Here is a 19,667-nt window from a genome sequence, read left to right on the forward strand (position 1 = left end):
GGCGCAGTACAAACAACCTTACATTTAGCTGCATTACACAAGTCACACCGACGAGGAAATCGCTGTTTTTTTCCTTTTTTTTGCTTGTCAATATGTTAGTGGAACAAACCACAATTTGTTTGCTGTGGAGCCTTCAATATATTTTTGTACGAAGAAATGACGCCATAAATCAACAAAATATACAGGGTGTTTCAAAAATGACCGGTATATTTGAAACGGCAATAAAAACTAAACGAGCAGCGATAGAAATACACCGTTTGTTGCAATATGCTTGGGACAACAGCACATTTTCAGGCGGACAAACTTTCGAAATTACAGTAGTTACAATTTTCAACAACAGATGGCGCTGCGGTCTGGGAAACTCTATAGAACGATATTTTCCACATATCCACCATGCGTAGCAATAATACGGCGTAGTCTCTGAATGAAATTACCCGAAACCTTTGACTACGTGTCTGGCGGAATGGCTTCACATGCAGATGAGATGTACTGCTTCAGCTGTTCAATTGTTTCTGGATTCTGGTGGTACGCCTGGTCTTTCAAGTGTCCCCACAGAAAGAAGTCACAGGGGTTCATGTCTGGCGAATAGGGAGGCCAATCCACGCCGCCTCCTGTATGTTTCGGATAGCCCAAAGCAATCACACGATCATCGAAATATTCATTCAGGAAATTAAAGACGTCGGCCGTGCGATGTGGCCGGGCACCATCTTGCATAAACCACGAGATGTTCGCAGTGTCGTCTAAAGCAGTTTGTACCGCCACAAATTCACGAAGAATGTCCAGATAGCGTGATGCAGTAATCGTTTCGGATCTGAAAAATGGGCCAATGATTCCTTTGGAAGAAATGGCGGCCCAGACCAGTACTTTTTGAGGATGCAGGGACGATGGGACTGCAACATGGGGCTTTTCGGTTCCCCACATGCGCCAGTTCTGTTTATTGACGAAGCCGTCCAGGTAAAAATAAGCTTCGTCAGTAAACCAAATGCTGCCCACATGCATATCGCCGTCATCAATCCTGTGCACTATATCGTTAGCGAATGTCTCTCGTGCAGCAATGGTAGCGGCGCTGGGGGGTTGCCGCGTTTGAATTTTGTATGGATGGAGGTGTAAACTCTGGCGCATGAGACGATACGTGGACGTCGGCGTCATTTGGACCGCAGCTGCAACACGGCGAACGGAAACCCGAGGCCGCTGTTGGATCACCTGCTGCACTAGCTGCACGTTGCCCTCTGTGGTTGCCGTACGCGGTCGCCCTACCTTTCCAGCTCGTTCATCCGTCACGTTCCCAGCCCGTTGAAATTTTTCAAACAGATCCTTTATTGTATCGCATTTCGGTCCTTTGGTTACATTAAACCTCCGTTGAAAACTTCGTCTTGTTGCAACAACACTGTGTTCTAGGCGGTGGAATTCCAACACCAGAAAAATCCTCTGTTCTAAGGAATAAACCATGTTGTCTACAGCACACTTGCACGTTGTGAACAGCACACGCTTACAGCAGAAAGACGACGTGCAGAATGGCGCACCCACAGACTGCATTGTCTTCTATATCTTTCACATCACTTGCAGCGCCATCTGTTGTGAAAATTGTAACTACTGTAATTTCGAAAGTTTGTCCGCCTGAAAATGTACTGTTGTCCCAAGCATATTGCAACAAACGGTGTATTTCTATCGCTGCTCGTTTAGTTTTTATTGCCGTTTCAAATATACCGGTCATTTTTGAAACACCCTGCATTTTTAAATTGTTACGAAACAATTAATTATTGCCTCACTATGTTTCTCTTTGCAGCAATTATTGTGAACAAGACGATGCTAAGTGAATTGAAAGAGAACAGCAAAAGGCTGTTGCCAAAGTCTGTGCCATACCACCTGTTGCCGCAAGCTGACCTCATAAATGAGAAGATACACGACTTTTATTTCTCCAGAGGATTTTCTAACGACAAAATCACTGAAGTATGTATCCTATCCAGTGTGCAGAACTTAATCTTTAAGTATAATTTGCATGTACTTGTTCCTATTTTAGTGGCATTTTCCATCATGTTGTCTATCGCGTGGCATAATTGTGAGCTTAGAATTTTCCTTAATGTTTTCACTGCCCAAAAATTCAGTCCTTCTGAATTACGTATGTATACTTTAAACGTTGAAAACACGAGATACGCTGCAGTTGTCCAAAAAGTTGGCAATTTAATCTATGAACTTACAGATGCACATGTACACACTGGCCATTTATATTACAGTCTGCTCTGTATCGTCCAAGAAACAATAAAAATAAGGAAATATACCTTCAAACCAGTGGTTTTGGCTAAGATTTTCGGAAGACTTCTTTTGTTTGAAAGATCGATGCTGGAATTGGAAATCCTCTCCCAAATATATCGTATCGGACCTCCCTGGCCAATTACCAATTCTCTCTTGGTGCTTGATTGAAATCACTCGGGCTCTAAAATGAACGACCTCAAACTATCTTTAGAAAAGAGTAAAAGTAAAATCAAGAGAAGCAAAATGATTAATCATTGTTTCCTGTTAAAATCCAATACATACTTATGTCAGTACATATGAAATTCACAGTAAAACAGTTTCAAGCAGGAATAGTGAAGTCAGACAGTTAATTTTAGTTCAGTGACGTATCGACTCTAGTAAAACCACCGAAGCGCTGATTTCTCTTTTACACTTTATGTTTGAGTAAGTGTGCTAGTCGCGCTTCCTTAAGATGAGTTTTACCTTACAGTGCCGAAGCCTTTTCTTTGCACTGACGTGATCTACAAGTTTTAAAAACAAGGGAAACCAGAACTTACACCATGCATGTTCTCTCGGTGCCATTTACATTGTATTGTTTTCGGTGATGCTATTTTTCTAGACAGTTTGTAATCTCAGCTCTCTTTATTGTGTTATTGGTCATCGTTTCAGAAGACAATAATCTCTAAAACAATCGCGTCTGGGCTAGTGAATTTACATTTCCTTCTGTAATAGTGATTTTTTCAGAAAAAAACTAGGGTTTAATGTACCGCCGGTGGCTAGCTCGATACGGTGTGGAGAACTAAGTTTCTCAAGAATACTGCACATCATCACACCCTGCTGACCTAGAGATGTCTACTAGAATTATGTCAGTACGGTTGCCAGCAGATAACTGACAATACGGACAGGAAATACCTTGTAATACATTTGTTAGCAGAGGTAAGTCGCAGCAGAGCTCTTTGTGTTCATGTAAGTATGCGAAAAAATCATTGGGTGCTGACCAACATCATTGTGTAATATTATCGCATGCTCATCGAAGTGGCTTGTTTTCAGTCAGGTTGTTTGTGGCTGTCCACATACAACGATACACCAGCGCCACCATCACCACCACCATAAACTAAACTAAAATTCGCCCGAACAGTCCATGAAGGCCCCAGCGGTACCGCCCGGCCGCCGAGCCATACTCAGCCCATAGGCGTCACTGGATGCGGATATGGAGGGGCATCTTGTCAGCACACCGCTCTCCCGGCCGCAAGTTCGTTTACAGATCGCAGCCGCTACTTCTCAGTCAAGTAGCTCTTCAGTTTGCCCAACAAGGGCTGGTGCACCCCGCTTGCGAATAGCGCTCTGCAGGCTGGATAGTCACCCACGCAAGTGCTAAAGCAGGCTGTCAGCGCTTAACTTCGGTGATCTGATGGGAACCGGTGTCACCATTGTGGCAAGGCCGTTGGCCTCACAACCACCAAGTGACCATCCATTTTCAATTATACAGCGATTGCGATGGATTGCCCGCTTCCCCTAGGAATTCTAAAAAAAATTATATCCCCATATCCTGAAATGCGAGGATCGGCGGCCAGTGTTTGATTTGCTGTTCTTGAGTGATAGCCTTTATAAGGTACAAAAGCGTTTTAAAATATTGAAATGGTTAAATGTAGCTGTGCATTTTTTTTGTGAGGGATGACAAGATTCTCTCTTGTACCATTCCCTTCATTTCAGAATAACACTTATCCCGAGGTCTCCAGGTGTCTTTTTAGAGGTAATCCTTTATATTCTTCTTCCTCTTCAGCTTTTTCCCCACATGGCTGTGTCTTGTAACACGGAAGTCATTCCTAATATCTCATTTTGCACCTTCATCTAGTCAGTGTCTTCCACAAATGGGTTCAAATGGCTCTGAGTACTATGGGACTTAACATCTCAGGTCATCAGTCCCCTAGAACTTAGAACTACTTAAACCTAACTAACCTAAGGACATCACACACACCCATGCCCGAGGCAGGATTCGAACCTGAGACTGTAGCAGTCGCACGGTTCCGGACTGAAGTGCCTAAAACCGCATGGCCACACCGGCCGGCTGTCTTCCACATTTTCCTCTGTGTAGCAACTTCTCATTTCTTACCTTGACAGTCTACTTGATTTTCAGCTCCCTTCTGAAGCACCACATCCGCAACGCCTCAGGTCTCTTGTTTTCTGACTCTACCATGGTCCATTATTCACTTTAGTACAATTGTGTGACCTAGATGTACCTTCTCATAAATTTGTTCCTCAAATAAAGGGCTGTAGCTGATTCCGGTAGTCCTCTATTGACGAGGAATGACTCATTGTCTGTGTTTACTTCTGATGTCTTCCTTTTGAGGTCTATCAGGCTTTGTTTTACTGAGAAGGTAGCAGAATTCCAGCATCTTGTAAACTAACTGGTACCCAATTTTAATGTTAAGTTTGTCGCTCATATCGGTTTTGCTACCATTCAGTGCTTGGTGTTTCTTCAGCTTACGTTAAATTCCTATTCTGCACTCAGTACACTATCTGTGCTATTCTGTCATTCTGTGCAAAGGATTAATCTGAGATGTACCCTTTACCCTGTGGCTCCTGCAAGATGCAATTTCCACCCCCACACTACTACAGAAGTCAGACAGACGCTCCTAACGTTCTAAAGAGAAATGCCTGAAAAACTTTCAGGAATAATTATCTTCTGGAGTTGTCTGCTGTAAGGAAATGACACAAAAATTCACAAAATTTCTTACGTAACTAGTGGGATACTTGGGTACTGGAGTAGTGCTAGTTAGTGTAAGGAAGACATAAAACTGGTACACTGCTCAGATAACCAGTCCACCGCGATGCCACTCAAAAATTCGTTCGCAGGCATTTAACTATAACTCTGTCCATTCACACCGCACAATAAGTGTGGCGGCCAACACAGTGGACAATGCTTAATCACGAGGACTCAATATAGAGTCGCACTCCGATTCGCTCTCGACAGAGGTGCTCTCCGAGTGAAGTACTGAGGAGAGACTTGTTCCTTGCTCTTTGAGTACACGTTCGAGCACACACGCTCTCGTTACGTGTTCTGGCTTGAAGAGCGACAAAGGAATGGACCCTCTCCATGCCAGACCTGAAGGGGTATATCTTTTGGTCTCTTCCATTACTCGTTCAGCTCAAGGCGTCAGGAATATCATCTGCCAATGAGCATTGCTCTTCTAAAACGGGAGAATGACGTTTCGTTTAAGGCGACCAATCCAGAAATCTGTAGCATTAACGTTTGGCATTTGCTGTCTCCCTTGAAAACCTCTGAAACTGCATGCTATGTTTGTAAAGAATGCGTGGGCTGGGCGCTTCCACACAATGCAGCGGAATTTTCTTTTAAGCCGAACACAGGGTCGTTATCCCTTTCACTCGGGCAAATGCTGTCTGCTCTACGGGCGGTCGCCGGCCAACATAGATGGGTTGACTCTTCCTCTGAAGGGACCGGCCTCCTGGCATTCTGTCTGCCTCTCCCGAACTAAAAGCTTTTGTGACCGTTGTGCCTTGAATGTGTGTGTGTACACCAGCCTCGAGTATTTCAACCTCATTGCGCACTTGCGATTTACTTGTTATTTGCATATTGTTTACATGAATTCATACAACATTGACTTTATCTTATCGAGTTTGGGTTCGAATGAAGCGTCTTGATGTGGGGAATATGAGTGTGAGGGCGGAATATGTAAGCAATGAAGATCAGGAGGCCATGACGTCTTACATACCTCCCTCCCTCTGACAAAATTTTTGTCTTGGGTTTGTCAATGCCGAGGAAAACATTGACAAAGTCAGGCAAAAATTGTTCTTTTAGATTTTGCAATAAACTTTTCTCAACCATTCTTAACAATTTTTTCTAATGATTTCTTTATAGCTATTGTTTCTATTTTTTAATTCTACAATATATGTTTTGTTGTTAGGCAAATATAGACTTTACGAAGGTTGTTATTCTTTGTCGTTGGCAGTATGTGTCTCTGTTTTTCTTTTTCATTTCCAAAAATTGTTTTTACAATATTAATTTTTCTAAACTCGTTATGGTACAGTGTATCATGTTTTAGTGTGGTTATATCTTTTCTTTAGTTAAGCTTCGAGTGAATGTTCGCTAAAGCTCTGTTGTGTGACTTTGTTTTATTTATTTAGGCACTATTTTTACTTTTTTTGTGTCACTGTTTTAAGAGTGAAGGAGTGTTTTTTCTTTGTTCTATCCTCTTTCAACCTATGATTAACCAAACCCTTTTTTATATAAATAACTAACTTGGCTTTACAGGGATTTTTGAGATTATCTACTTATACTAATTAATTTTCTTTACATAATATTTTAAGGTCTCTATCACATTATGGGCTTTACATATATAATAAAATAATTACTTTGCAAAAAAAGGAAAATTAATATTTTTACAAATATATCATTTTCTTAACTCTACATTAGTATTTTATCAGTCTTTTCGTTTTGTGTTGCGTCAGTTTCTGTGCTCGACGATCCCCACTGAAATATTGGAAGGCATCGATTCATTTGTATGGGTGTCACAAATCATGAGAGAAGCACTCTAGCATGTGATGTCGGGTCTCACTTGTTGACATTGTCATCATGGAGTGGTACTTCTAACCGATGATGATGGCTGTGGTTTACTGCATAAACAGTGATGTCTTGGTACTCCTTTGCTGTCACACCTGGGACGGTATGGCAGTTCGATGATTATAGTTGACTACCGACCATCGTCACCCAATATTGTGCTGTGACGTCATGGTACTTTACACCTGGTTCGATATGGCAACTTGATGATGTGGTAGGGAGAATACTGTTCATTTTGCCGAATCTATTTCTAGATAATGTTGGTTGGTACTACTTAATATTCCGTTTGCCGTTCGCTTGTAATTGTTTGACGATTTAAGGTTTATTTTTGGAGAGTTTGTTGTAGTAGTTGCCATGCCTCAAAGTTCATGGGAAGACGTTTGTAGCAATTTGTTTTGTAGGATAGGAGAGAAAGGTATCTTGCTGTCTTCTGCCCTTATTCATCTTGCATCTTCTGTTCTTCTCTTCTTTCTCGCATTCTTCTGTTCTTCTTGGGCTAGGAATATGTGAATTTTAGTGTAGGAGTGATATAGGATTTGTAGGATCTGACTGCCTTTCCAAATGTTACTTGATGAGTTTGTAGATCTTAGTAATTTTTTTGTATCTACATTGTCGTCTCATCGTATTATCATTCTCCCCATGCTTTTCCATTGTGTAGTAGTGTCGTGACATATGAAATGTCTGTGCTGCACGTTGTCATCCTGAAGTCCAGCCTGGTTGCAACCTGCATTTCCAGTGTAGCGTTAGTCTTCATGTTGTTGTTATTGCTCTAAGTGCTTTCTCAACATGTCTGTATCCTCTCCGTCAAGTATATTGCTAAGTCCGGTTAACAATTCTTTAATACTTGGAAGGGGTGGCAGTTCATCCTCGCTTTCAGAATTTTCCCATTCTATGCTGTTTTCCCAGGCTATGTAGCGTAATTCAAGTGTATCTGGTGCTGACTCTTTATCGGAAATTTTCGTAAGTCCCTGTTTGTCTGACTTTTGGCTATTTTCAGTTGTTTTCTAATTTTGATCTAGCTACTTCCAAAACATGAATGTCCTTTTTTGATTGTTTTAATGAATTGACGTCAGTTTGCCTAACCTCTTCCGGATTTTCCCGTCAATCTTTAGGTTTTTCAGGATTTGGTGGCCTAAGTTCTACTTCTGGTTTCCGTTTGCGTGTTGTTCTTGTCTCTGTGGACCATAATTTCCTCGGTAATTATTCGCGCCCTGGTCTCGCCAGTTGCTGTTTCTAACATCGTGACCTCTTGACCGTTGGCATTTTGATTCCTAAACCCATATCCGTCACTGTATGAGAGTCCATTACCGTTCCTATTTCTATACCAATTGTTCTGGTTATCGTTTCTATGCCAATTGTCTCCATTGCACCACTGTCCTTGTCTGTTAAATTGCCTGAAATTATTGGTGTTAGGATTACAATTATTATTATTGGAATATTCGTTCCTAGTCCTCTCCTTTTGCTGCTCCCTTTCTTTTCTTTTTTCTTTCACCTCGTCTTCTTTAAACAGAAATTCAAGTTCCTTTTAAACCTCTTTGAATTCTTTGGTATTTTCATTTTTTCCTGCTGTCGCCTGTTGATACTTTACCGGTAACTTCATTCTATATAGACGTATCAGCTCTCTGTTACTGTATGGTTTGTCTAGGCGTTGATTCTTTTTGTCCATTGTATCAAAGAATTTTACCACGCTTTTCTCTCCTGAGTTTTCATATGGTGTCATGCGAAGTAACTCGTATTTAATTTTGTTTTGCGCCTCCTTAGACCAATATCTTTCGAGAAATGCTGTTCTGAACTGTAGCCGTGATCTTTTGCATCACCTCTGCTACTGTCCCTGACATGTGTGCACAAATGAAGTTTGTGAGCTACGCTCCAGTGCTTTGGTAAGCCTACTTGAAACTGATCGATGAATGTGCGTGCATGCTAGCTACCCCCTTCTTCCTTGAAATGTTGAAATTTTCTAACTGTAAGGAAGTGGTCTGTATCATATCTACTCATAAAATCGGTTTGTGGCTGATTCATGGACTCAAATAATCTGCCACTGCTTGTGTCGTCGTGTTTATTCTCTGGTAATCTACTGCCTGTCTGCCTATTCTCAATTTCCTGACTCATATCCTCGTCATATCGTATCATTGGTGAACAAATGTGTTGTTCGTGTGTTTCTACTCTCGTCGTTCGGGATATAGTACCTGTGCTGCTATTATGTTGTGTCATTGGATTCACTGGTTCAGTTGCCTGCCTTTCGATTGTTATCGGCTGAATGTATGTGTTCCGTTTTTCTAGATACTGTGCTTGGTCCTGTGGCATGTCATGTATTATTTTAATCGGGGTTTTCTGTTTCGATTTCTGCGCGAGTGTTACGTCTACCCTTGGTTCTACTTGAACTTTCTTAGATGGCGCGTGTTCGTGTACTGAATTAATGCTTGACGCGTCAGTTGTTTCGCTACAGGTGTAATCGGTCTCGATCTTTTCTTCGGTAGTTTGTATCAGCTCTGTTCGAAGTTTTCAAATTGATTTTTGTTTTTAAGTTCTATTTTATTGATCCGCTGAACACATTTTTTCAGTGCAATCTTTGCGACCTTGCTTTGAATTGCTTGTTCTTCCGAAATTTATATTGCTGTTCGAGTGGCTTTTTATGAAGTGTTGGCAGAAGAGCCAACACCGTGTTGCTAGAGGAGGCCGAAATGCACGCTTTTAAGCTCACGCAGATTGGCGTGAGGTCTGGAACAGTTAAAGGATTTGAGTCTAGCAAATAAAGTACGTAGCTGTTGGCTATGCTAACTATCGTCTCGGCAAATGACAGCGTAGTTGTCAGTGATCCATCTCTGGCTAAGTCGGCTGTACAACTGGGGCGAGTGCCAGGACGTCTCTCTAGACCTGCCGTGTGGTGGCGCTCGGTCTGCAATCACTGAAAATGGCGACACGCGGGTACGACGTATACTAACGGACCGCGGCCGATTTAAAGGCTACCACCTAGCAAGTGTGGTGTCTGGCGGTGACACCACATTTTTTTATAAAACGTTCCACCTTTTTGTCAACGTTTACGATGTCCAATTGGACCTTGTCCATGTCAGTGCGTAATGTCTGCTGACCTTGTGTTAGTACCTGAATTCTTTCTCTAGATTCTTTCGCGTCTTTGTTTATCTGAGTGATCTGACTATCAATTCTGGCGATCCCTTCTTCCATCTGGATTTTGGCCTGTTGGATCTGTGTCTTAATAGCCTGATTATTCTTTTTCTATTCCTGATACTGTTTTGTCATCTGTGTATTCTGTTTCATTATCTATGTATTAATATCCTGATTCGTCACACAAGCGTTCATTTTTTGTAACATCTCTATGATCGCGTCCTGTCCTGTAACACTACGTTCTGCTGAACTATCTATTTTCGATCTAATGTTTTCTACTCGTTCAGTTACGTCGTTTACTGGGCTACGCTGTGGCGTTTCTAAGTTTGATAACTGCAATAACGCGTGCTGTCTGTGTTGAGGACTAGTTGCGTTTGTCATTGAACCATTACGTGGCGCAAACAACTACGCATTTCTGCCCTCTCTGTTGTGTACGTCTTGTGTTTACAAGGACAGTTGCTTCTGTTACGGAATCTTTTCGTGGTGCTCGTAACTCCTCAAAATTGTGTGTCTGTTGTTGGGGCATATTTAGAATGTGTACGTTAGGTTCGACGTATTCTAAATGTTCCCCATCTTCCTCACTGTCTACTTCTCTTTGAACGTTAGCTAACTGCCGATTCATTGCCTGTATTGACGCGTTTTCTGTCCCTGAGTATGCGGCAAATAAACGAGTTTCCTGTGCTCGTTTCGCTTCTAATCATTGCCATTTCCTACATGGGCTGTCTATTTCTGGCTCAGAATGTGCCCCACCTGGAATTTCATATTCTGGAAATTCGATGTTCTCGTCCCTTCGAGTCCCATCTGTCTGATCTGTCTCAATTTTATCCCAGTCTAACTGAGCCTGCTGATTCTGCAGCTCCCTGACTGTCCTATTCTCTGATTCACCGTCTGTCCTATTCTCAGGTTCACCTTCTGTCCTATTCTCAATAAGCTCGTTTACTTGCTGTCTATCTGGTTGATTCTCCCGCATCTTGTCTATCTGCTGTCTCTCAAGTAACCTTTTGGCTTGTGCTCTCGTTAATTTGGAGATTCTTGCAACACACCACAACAACAACAACAACAACATCGTGACTTCTCGGCTAAAGTTCTGTCTGCTCTTCTACAGTCTCCAATCTCCACCTGTGCGCTTGCAAAGGGGAAAAAATGTTATTTCTTAATTCTAACTTATATGATGCTGCGTCACACTGCGTCTCTGCATCACTCTGCGTCTGTGCCTATCACCTGAAAATCCTATGCCCTAACAGCTACACAAAAATCGTAAAAAAATGCAACATTTTCTAACACAATAGCACACGCCCTTTTCCCTACAATTCTGCTTTCTTCACTACGTGTATCTATTCTGATCTCAATCTATGCAAATAGCTATTTAATACATGAAAGAAAGTTCTCCTCCCCATGAATTCTCCTCCCCATGAACCATGTTTTAGATTACGTAGTAATAGGCTGCACAAATCAATTATAGAATTGTTATTCTTCATATTATTGCTCCATGGACCTTGCCGTTGGTGGGGAGGCTTGCGTGCCTCAACGATACAGATAGCTGTACCGTAGGTGCAACCACAGCTGAGGGATATCTGTTGAGAGGCCAGACAAACGTGTGGTTCCTGAAGAGGGGCAGCAACCTCTTCAGTAGTTGCAGGGGCAACAGTCTGGATGATTGACTGATCTGGCCTTGTAACACTAACCAAAATGGCTTTGCTGTTCTGGTACTGTGAACGGCTGAAAGCAAGGGGAAACTACAGCTGTAATTTTTCCCGAGGGCATGCAGCTTTACTGTAGTAGCATGGAGAGCTGCATCAAACCAGACTCAGGACTGAAGACCACAACAACAACAAGAAAGTTCTTCAAAGTGCTACTGCTGCGACCTGCCGTACCTAACTATCCTGACACTTCCCTATCCTGGTAGCTTACCTATTTTACCTATCCTGACAGGGTCGCCATTTTCTGTGGTGAACGTGTGGGTGCTATTCTGTCATTCTGTGCAACGGATTAATATGAGATGTACCCTTTACCCTGTGGCTCCTGGAAGATGCAATTTCCACCCCAACACTACTACAGAAGTCAGACAGATGCTCCTGACGTTCTAAAGAGAAATGCCTGAAAAACTTTCAGCAATAAATATCTTCTGGAGTCGTCCACTGTAAGGAAATGACACAAAAATTCACAAAATTTCTTACGTAACTAGTGGGATACTTGGGTACTGGAGTAGGGCTAGTTAGTGTAAGGAAAACATAAAACTAACGAAAATTATTATTTTTTTTGCAAATATTCTGAGAAATCACAATGCCACTTTTAGTTATGAACTGAACAAGTTATTTCTGGGTTCTTTTTGGAATGTGAAGTTACTTCTTGAGGATAGGATTCGCTAATGAAATTTCTATACAAAGTTCAAGACTGTTATTGACTTGGCAGAATGGCTGAGAGCCGTGCCTACTCAACTTGAATAATTATCCATTAGAATGTTGCTAGGTATGGTCGAGGCTGTCATGTGTCAAATGCAGTGAAGTGTTCTGTTGTGGAGGAAACATGGGGCTTGCAAGAGCTGTAGCACACAATACCATAAGCTGTGATGACTGCTGTATGTGCCGCTCGCTGCTGACAAATAAGATAACTCTCGTTGTGTCTGGATTGACCTTCGCCAATCAAACTCTCCCTATGCCTTGATGAAGTTGAGGATTCCTATTCGCCCCTAGTCTAACTATTGGCGTGTTACACTTGTCAGATAACCAATCCATTGCGATGCCACTCAAAAATTCGCTCGCAGGCATTTAATTATAACTCTGTCCGTTCACACCGTACAATAAGTGTGGCGGCCAACACAGTGGACAACGCTTAATCACAAGGACTCAATATAGAGCCGCACTCCAATTCACTCTCGACAGAGGTGCTCTCCCAGTGAAGTACTGAGGAGAGACTTGTTCCTTGCTCTTTGAGTACACGTATGAGCACACACACTCTCGTTACGTGTTCTGGCTCCAAGAGCGACAATGGAATGGCTCCTCTCCACGCCAGACGTGAAGGGGTATATCTTTTGGTCTCTTCCATTACTCGTTCAGCTCAAGGCATCAGGAATATCATCTGCCAATGAGCATTGCTCTTCTAAAACGGGAGAATGACGTTTCATTTAAGGCGACCTATCCGGAAATCTGTAGCATCGGCGTTTGGCGTTTTCTGTCTCCCTGTGAAAACCTCTGAAACTGCGTGCTATGTTTGTAAAGAATGCGTAGGCTGGGCACTCCCACACAATGTAGCGGAATTTGCTTTTAAGCCAAACATGGGGTCATTCTCCCTTTCACTCGGGCAAACGCTGTCTGCTCTGCGGGCAGTCACTGGCTGATGTAGATAGGTTGACTCGTCCTCTGAAGGGACCAGCCTCCTGGCATATGGTTTGCCTCTCCCGAACTATTTCTTTTGTGACTGTCATGTCTTGAATGTGTCTGTGTATGCGAGCCTCGAGTATTTCAACCTCATTGCGCACTTGCGATTTATTTGTTATTTGCATATTGTTTACATGAATTCATACAACATTGACTTTATGTTATCGAGTTTGGGTTCGAATGAAGCATCTTGATGTGGGGAATATGATTGTGAGGGTGGAATATGTAAGCAATAAAGGTCAGGAGACCACGATGTCTTACAACTATTCATGCAATTCAACATGTCTTGAAATGATTCCTTACTTTGATCAAGAACAGAAATCTTGCTAGTGAATGTGGTTATGGTATTTTAACACTAACTGATAGTGCGGTGCGCTTACTGCACTCCACTACAAGTGCCTGGACTTAAACTGGAAAAATTTGAACTAGATAGGCATAGAACGAGTAAATACTGCTTTGAGGAAAGAGGTGGAGTATTGTGTCAGAATGCGTAGCTTTGGAGAATGGGTGGCAAACGGTATGGGATTTTGGATGGCGTTCGACTGTATGCGTTCATTGGTAGACCATTTGCCTCGAACCCAAGGGTCTTATATTACTGATAGCGATAATATAACTTGCTGGAAAGAATATGCTGATTAAAACATCGTTTGTAACTTATAGCTCTGACACTGAGCTGCTGTGACCTTTTCACAATCTTGAGCCCTGCCCTCAACTCACAGTTTTTTGAGAACTACCTCTTCACATGTTAGTAAACCCTTCAACGGGAGTCTTTATCACGTCCTTGTGGAGTTATCCAGCCAGCAACACTGAAAGAGATAACAAGTCCATCCACAATACGAATACAATCTCGAATAAAGCGTTGCTCAATGTTTTTCGGTTTACCCACTTCACTCAGAAAGCTGACAGGGCTGTGCTCAGAAGTCGTTGCAAGTCTTTCTGTTACACTTTTGGAAAATGTCACTGTTTTCGTGTTAGTTATAGATTCATTACTCGATTTTCATCGTTACTTACTTCTTTTGAACACCATCGTGTATCACTGATTTGATGTGTATACGTGAAAAAAAATTGAAAACGGTTTGTAACACAACCCTTACTATCTCATGGAGGAGGTCGTGGTGACAGCCCTGTTACTATTGTTATTGATTTGGCAGCTGGATCATTGGCAGTCGTTATGTTCTTATTGATCTTTGCTCAATGTCTCCTCAACTGTCCTTTCAGTACCGCTGCGTATTATAGTAATCAATAGTTTAGCAGTATAAGACCCAAGCTGATTATATGAAGCGTTCGCCTACATATAGCGTTCCAATTCAGATATGCCTAGAAGCGATAATCGTAATCATCAATCAGAAATACGTATCCATCTCATCCCAGCATGCTTTGTAATCCCATCTAATTAGCTTCCATTAGATCATCTCTGACTTTCCTTGTCTCTTACGAACGAGAAAAGAACTTATCTTTTCTTACATGATCACACTGACTTTACGCACAGCTTGTTTGAAACATACTTAACAAACAGAATGCAAAGATTGTGCTGAATTATTCAAAAAACTTTGGAAGTGTAGAAAATTTTTGTGCGTGGGAGGGAAAATATCACAAAGGGTGTCCCACAGGGTTCAATTATGGACACTTCCCTTTCCTTTTGTATATATAAATGAACTTCCACTTAATATTCAACAAGCAGAATTGCTACTTTTTGTAGACGATACTAGTGTTATAGTAAATACATTAGAGACAAAGCAGTAGAAGGGATGATAAATGGTATTTTCGTAAGAGTTATAAAGTGGTTCTCAGAAAATGGACTGTCCTAAAATATTGAGGACCCACACTGTATTGATTTCTGTACAACAAATAAATTAATACGAACAACTGATGTAGTATGTGAGCAAGAGTCAGTAAATAGGGTTGAATTCTCCAAACCTTTGGGCGTACTTATTGATGAAAACTTGACCTGGAAGAAGCATGATACTGAGCTTCTCAAACAGTTCAGCTACTTTCACTCTTAGTATAACTGCTAAGTTTGGAAACAAATGAATCAGCCTCTTGACGTATTTTGCGTATTTCTACTCAGTAATGTCTAATGGAATATTTTTCAGGGGTAACTCATCACATATAAAGATAGCATTGATTACACAAAAGCGAGCAGTGGTGTTCATCCACGGACTTCATGTAGGTACATCTTCAAAGAGGCAGGAATTTTTTCTGGGCCGTCATAAGACATGTATCCGCCAAGGGTATTCGTTATAAATAATTCTTCTCGATTTGAGATGAACAGTGAAGTCCGTACCTATAACACTAGAGGGAAAAACGACTTTTACTACCCATAATTAAAGCTGTCAGTGGCTTAATAAGGAGTTCAGTATGAAGCAGCAAAAATTTTTTATCATTGCCCCAATATCATGAGAGGTAGCAAAGGAAATTGTAAAACCTTTTCTTCTGAACATCTCCTTTTACTCCACTGACGAATTTATGCTTCAAAACTGATAGGTAGGTTTTTTTTAAAAAAAGTCTTTGTTTTTAAGTGTAGACGCATGAGCAAGACTACAATAATAACGTGTTCATTAATTAATCATGTATATATATCCCGCAAACCGACTCGTTCCACACAGTTTCGATGAAACAGTCTTTAAAATGATCTGTGGAACATGTACGAGAGGCGTTCAATACGTAATGCAATACATTTCTTTTTTGAAAGCAGTTTGGTTTTATTCAGGATTCCAGTACTTGTATTATTCCCCAATATATCGGCTACAAAATCCTATTTTTCAACATTATCTCCATTCAATGCGACGGCCTTAAACGCCATTTTACTGGGAAGGCCTCTATACCCCCATGAAACCATTAATGGTAGATGTCGGAACCTGCATCAATAACCTGTCCATCATCCAAGTACTGCCTCCTGGAGAGTGCAACTTTCATTGGACCAAATAGATGGACTTGGGAAGATGCGAGATACGGCTGTAGGGTGTAAAAGGAAGAAGAGTCCAAGGACGTTTTCTGAGCTACTCACTGGTGCGCAGACTTGTGTGAAGCCTTGCTTCGTCATGCCAAAGAACTTAGTTTGCGTTTTTATGATGACGAACATGTTGAAGTCATTTCTCAGTTTCCTGAGGGTGGCACAATACATTTCAGAGATGATCGTTGCACCATGAAGGAGGACATCGAACAGAATTTTGTTTTTGTTCGCTGCCAGATCTAAGTAGACGTTCAGCAAGAGCCTATGAATATCTGCGGTGCTTTGGTTTTCCTCTAAAAGAAACTCAATGACAGCTCTCTGCTTGGAACGCACCTCCGTTACAGACGCCATTTTGAAAGCTACTTACATCGTCGCCACCTATCAGAATTTCGTGAAACTGTAGGGGCTGAAGCGGGAACATTCCTCATTTTCCCGTAACAAATTCCGTAGCTTCTCAACCGAATTCTACCGAGAAAAAAGTGTTCCATTACTTATTGAACGACCCTCGTAACAAACTGAGGTACATCTGCCTTGACATATATTCCGCTCTTCTTCATTTAATTTTCATTTCTATTATGTACTTCAGTAATTCCTTACCCAATTCACTCGTTTTGCCGTAAACGTTTTCTTTTCAGGCATCCTTGTGACCCAAAGTGCTTCAGGCTGTATTTACCCGACTGCTTATTGTTTTATCCATTTAGTCGTACTCTTCAACTAAATACAAAAACTCATTATTAGAAAAAATACAGCAACTTCTTACATTTTGTACAGCTTTATTTATGCTAATACACGCATAAGACTTTCACGTATCTACAACTGACGTAACGAAGTCTTCGTCGATATAACGCCTTTACATGCTGCATTTTAAACGCTGTTCTTGTCTTTTGTTCTGCTTTATGTGACACCTTTTTCCACCTTGATCTGCTCAGCACAAACACTTTTCGGGTCACTAATGCGGCACCGCATTCTCCATGTTATCAAATATTAGTATTATCATTTCTTTAATTAACGTTGTGTCTAATGGCATTTTTTGTCCTAGTTTTTCTCAGATTCCGTTTTCATCTGGCCCGCAGTCGACGCTGTCGGGAGATACAAAGAAAGAGCGCCAGTGTATTTCTACTTGTTTTCGTATAAGGGGAAGTACAGTTTCACAGATTTAGCTGGAAGCGACGAAATCTCAGGTAAGACAAGATTAGAGTCTCACATATTCTGCAATTAATGTAATGACAAATGATTATTATGTGGTATATTTCGACTTTCATCATATTTGTGTAGAATGGGCTGTAAATTTTTGTTTGGTTCAATTGCTATTAGTATATCGAGAAATATTGTTAAATGTAAATACGTTGTTGTTGTGGTCTTCAATCCAAAGGCTGGTTTGATGCAGCTCTCCAAGCTACTCTATCCTAAGCAAGCCTCTTCATCTCCGAGTAGCTACTGCAACCTACATCCTTCTGAATGTAAATAGAGATACAAAATTGTGAAAACTTTTATCCTGTACAAATTAGATTTAAGAAAGTAATGCAGCTTGTTAATATAGGGATTAGGCGTCTACCTCTTTCGTCTTCACAATATTTCTGTCGTTCGTTTCCCTGGTCAGCCTGTGTCTCTTCTTCCTTTCGGCTTGCAGTTTTGGACTCTCTTTCATAGTCTTTCTTCTCTCATTATGCTTATACATGTTGTTTCCACCTATTTCTGTACTCACTTAATTCTTTATTTTGCATTAAATCTTTTCTTATGCAGCCCATCACCCTCCATATGAGCCCCATATCTGCTGCTTGCATTTTTCTGTCTTCCTTCGCTTTATTTATCCAACTCTCACTTCCACGCAACGTTAATGGTATCGCCATACTTTCATACAGATTAATTTCTGTATTTTTTCGGTTTTTTTGTCCTCTTTATTGTTCCATTTTTTATTCATTTTGTCAACACACTGATAATTTCAGATTTTTTAATCACCTGTTCAGTTATTTTGTTGTTCATTTCTATTTTCGACCACAGTGGGTATTTACTTTGAAAGATCACAACTCTAATCTTATGTAATGAAATTTTAAAATCATGTTATGTACATATTTTGTTTGATTGATATATTGCTGTTTAGAAGTCACCTTCACTTGTTTGTACTCTTTATCATCTGCAATTGGACTTACGTATGTTTACGTAGTTTAATTCCAGGATAACCGCCTGAATTCTGATTTTTAAGAAGGTAGTCAGATGTTAAAAAGAGTGGATGAAAGAGAACACCTTTGTATCATTCCCTAATTAATTTTTGTCTTACACGTCCTTTCCTCCCCTGTATTTATAATATTTTTATTCCAAGATATAAGCTTTTGATAACCCTTGCATGGTGAGTAGCTACTGTCTCATTATTGCTATCAAGACTATCGAAAGTTTTTTCTAAATTTAGAGAGGCAGTATGAGTTTCAAGATTAAATTCTCTTTGTTTTCTATGAATCCTTTTGTTGTAGAATTACTGACACAACACGAACGTTCTTTTCTAAATCGAATTTGATCTCCTTGAAGAAGTGCCTCAATGGAGCTGTTATTCTGTTGTTTAAGATTTTTTGAGTAGACCTTGTTAGCAAAGTGCATTGTGCCGGAATTGCCGCCTGCGAGTGTCCACGTATCTAGCCCTGATGACACTTTCAGACGTCACTCCAACCCCGACGTGAGGAAATCGAAAAAAAATATAGATGCGATAAATTGGTAATAATTCATGGAGAGGCGCCGTAGATCTCAATTTAACCTCTCTGAAGATAAAATTTCTTTGAAACACTGTAGGAGCAATTCCGAAAACAATCAGCACTCGTGTCCCTGATCGAATTGGTAAATAAGCTTTCCATTATAATATCACGATCCCACGGATCTTTTTGAGTTAAGCTCATAAATAATTATAGAGATCATCAACACATCACAAACAAATATATCGTACAAATTACTATTAACGAAAATTTGACTTGACAGTCGTATGCTACCGTGTAAAACTGACACCTCGTAACTCGTTACTCAGATAATAACAACGTTGCACTTTGTCTTAAATTATTTCAGTTAATTAATCCCAACTCTTAGTTACAGCAGTTACGCATTCCAAAATGTATAAAAGATTCTGCGTTTAACTAGTGTTATAGAGCAGTTGACGTCTCAGTCCAAATATGTATTTTTTACAGTGGAAATACATCTGCATCTACAAGGGTACTCTGTAAATGACGTTTAAGTGCCTGGCAGAGGGTTAATCGAACCACCTTCACAGTTCTCTATTATTCCAATCTCGAACAGCACGCGGAAAGAACCTATATCTTTCCGTGCGAGCTCTCATTTCCCTCATTTTATTATGGTGATAGTTTCTCCTATGTAGGTCGGCGTCAACAAAGTATTTTCGCATTCGGAGGAGAAAGTGATTGAA

At 40.8% G+C, this 19,667-nt stretch overlaps 1 protein-coding gene across 1 annotated transcript in view; it reads left to right on the forward strand.

The window, feature by feature from the left end:
* Positions 1–19,667, forward strand: part of LOC126474155 (juvenile hormone esterase-like) — a 174,524-nt gene that overhangs the window by 106,958 nt on the left and 47,899 nt on the right. Inside the window, exons 7-8 of the mRNA XM_050101611.1 lie at positions 1,787–1,950; positions 17,304–17,445. Coding sequence (XP_049957568.1) covers positions 1,787–1,950; positions 17,304–17,445 — 306 coding nt within the window. The remainder of the gene's footprint in view (positions 1–1,786; positions 1,951–17,303; positions 17,446–19,667) is intronic.

The sequence above is a fragment of the Schistocerca serialis genome, chromosome 4 (assembly GCF_023864345.2).
Source record: "Schistocerca serialis cubense isolate TAMUIC-IGC-003099 chromosome 4, iqSchSeri2.2, whole genome shotgun sequence".
Taxonomy (NCBI): domain Eukaryota; kingdom Metazoa; phylum Arthropoda; class Insecta; order Orthoptera; family Acrididae; genus Schistocerca; species Schistocerca serialis.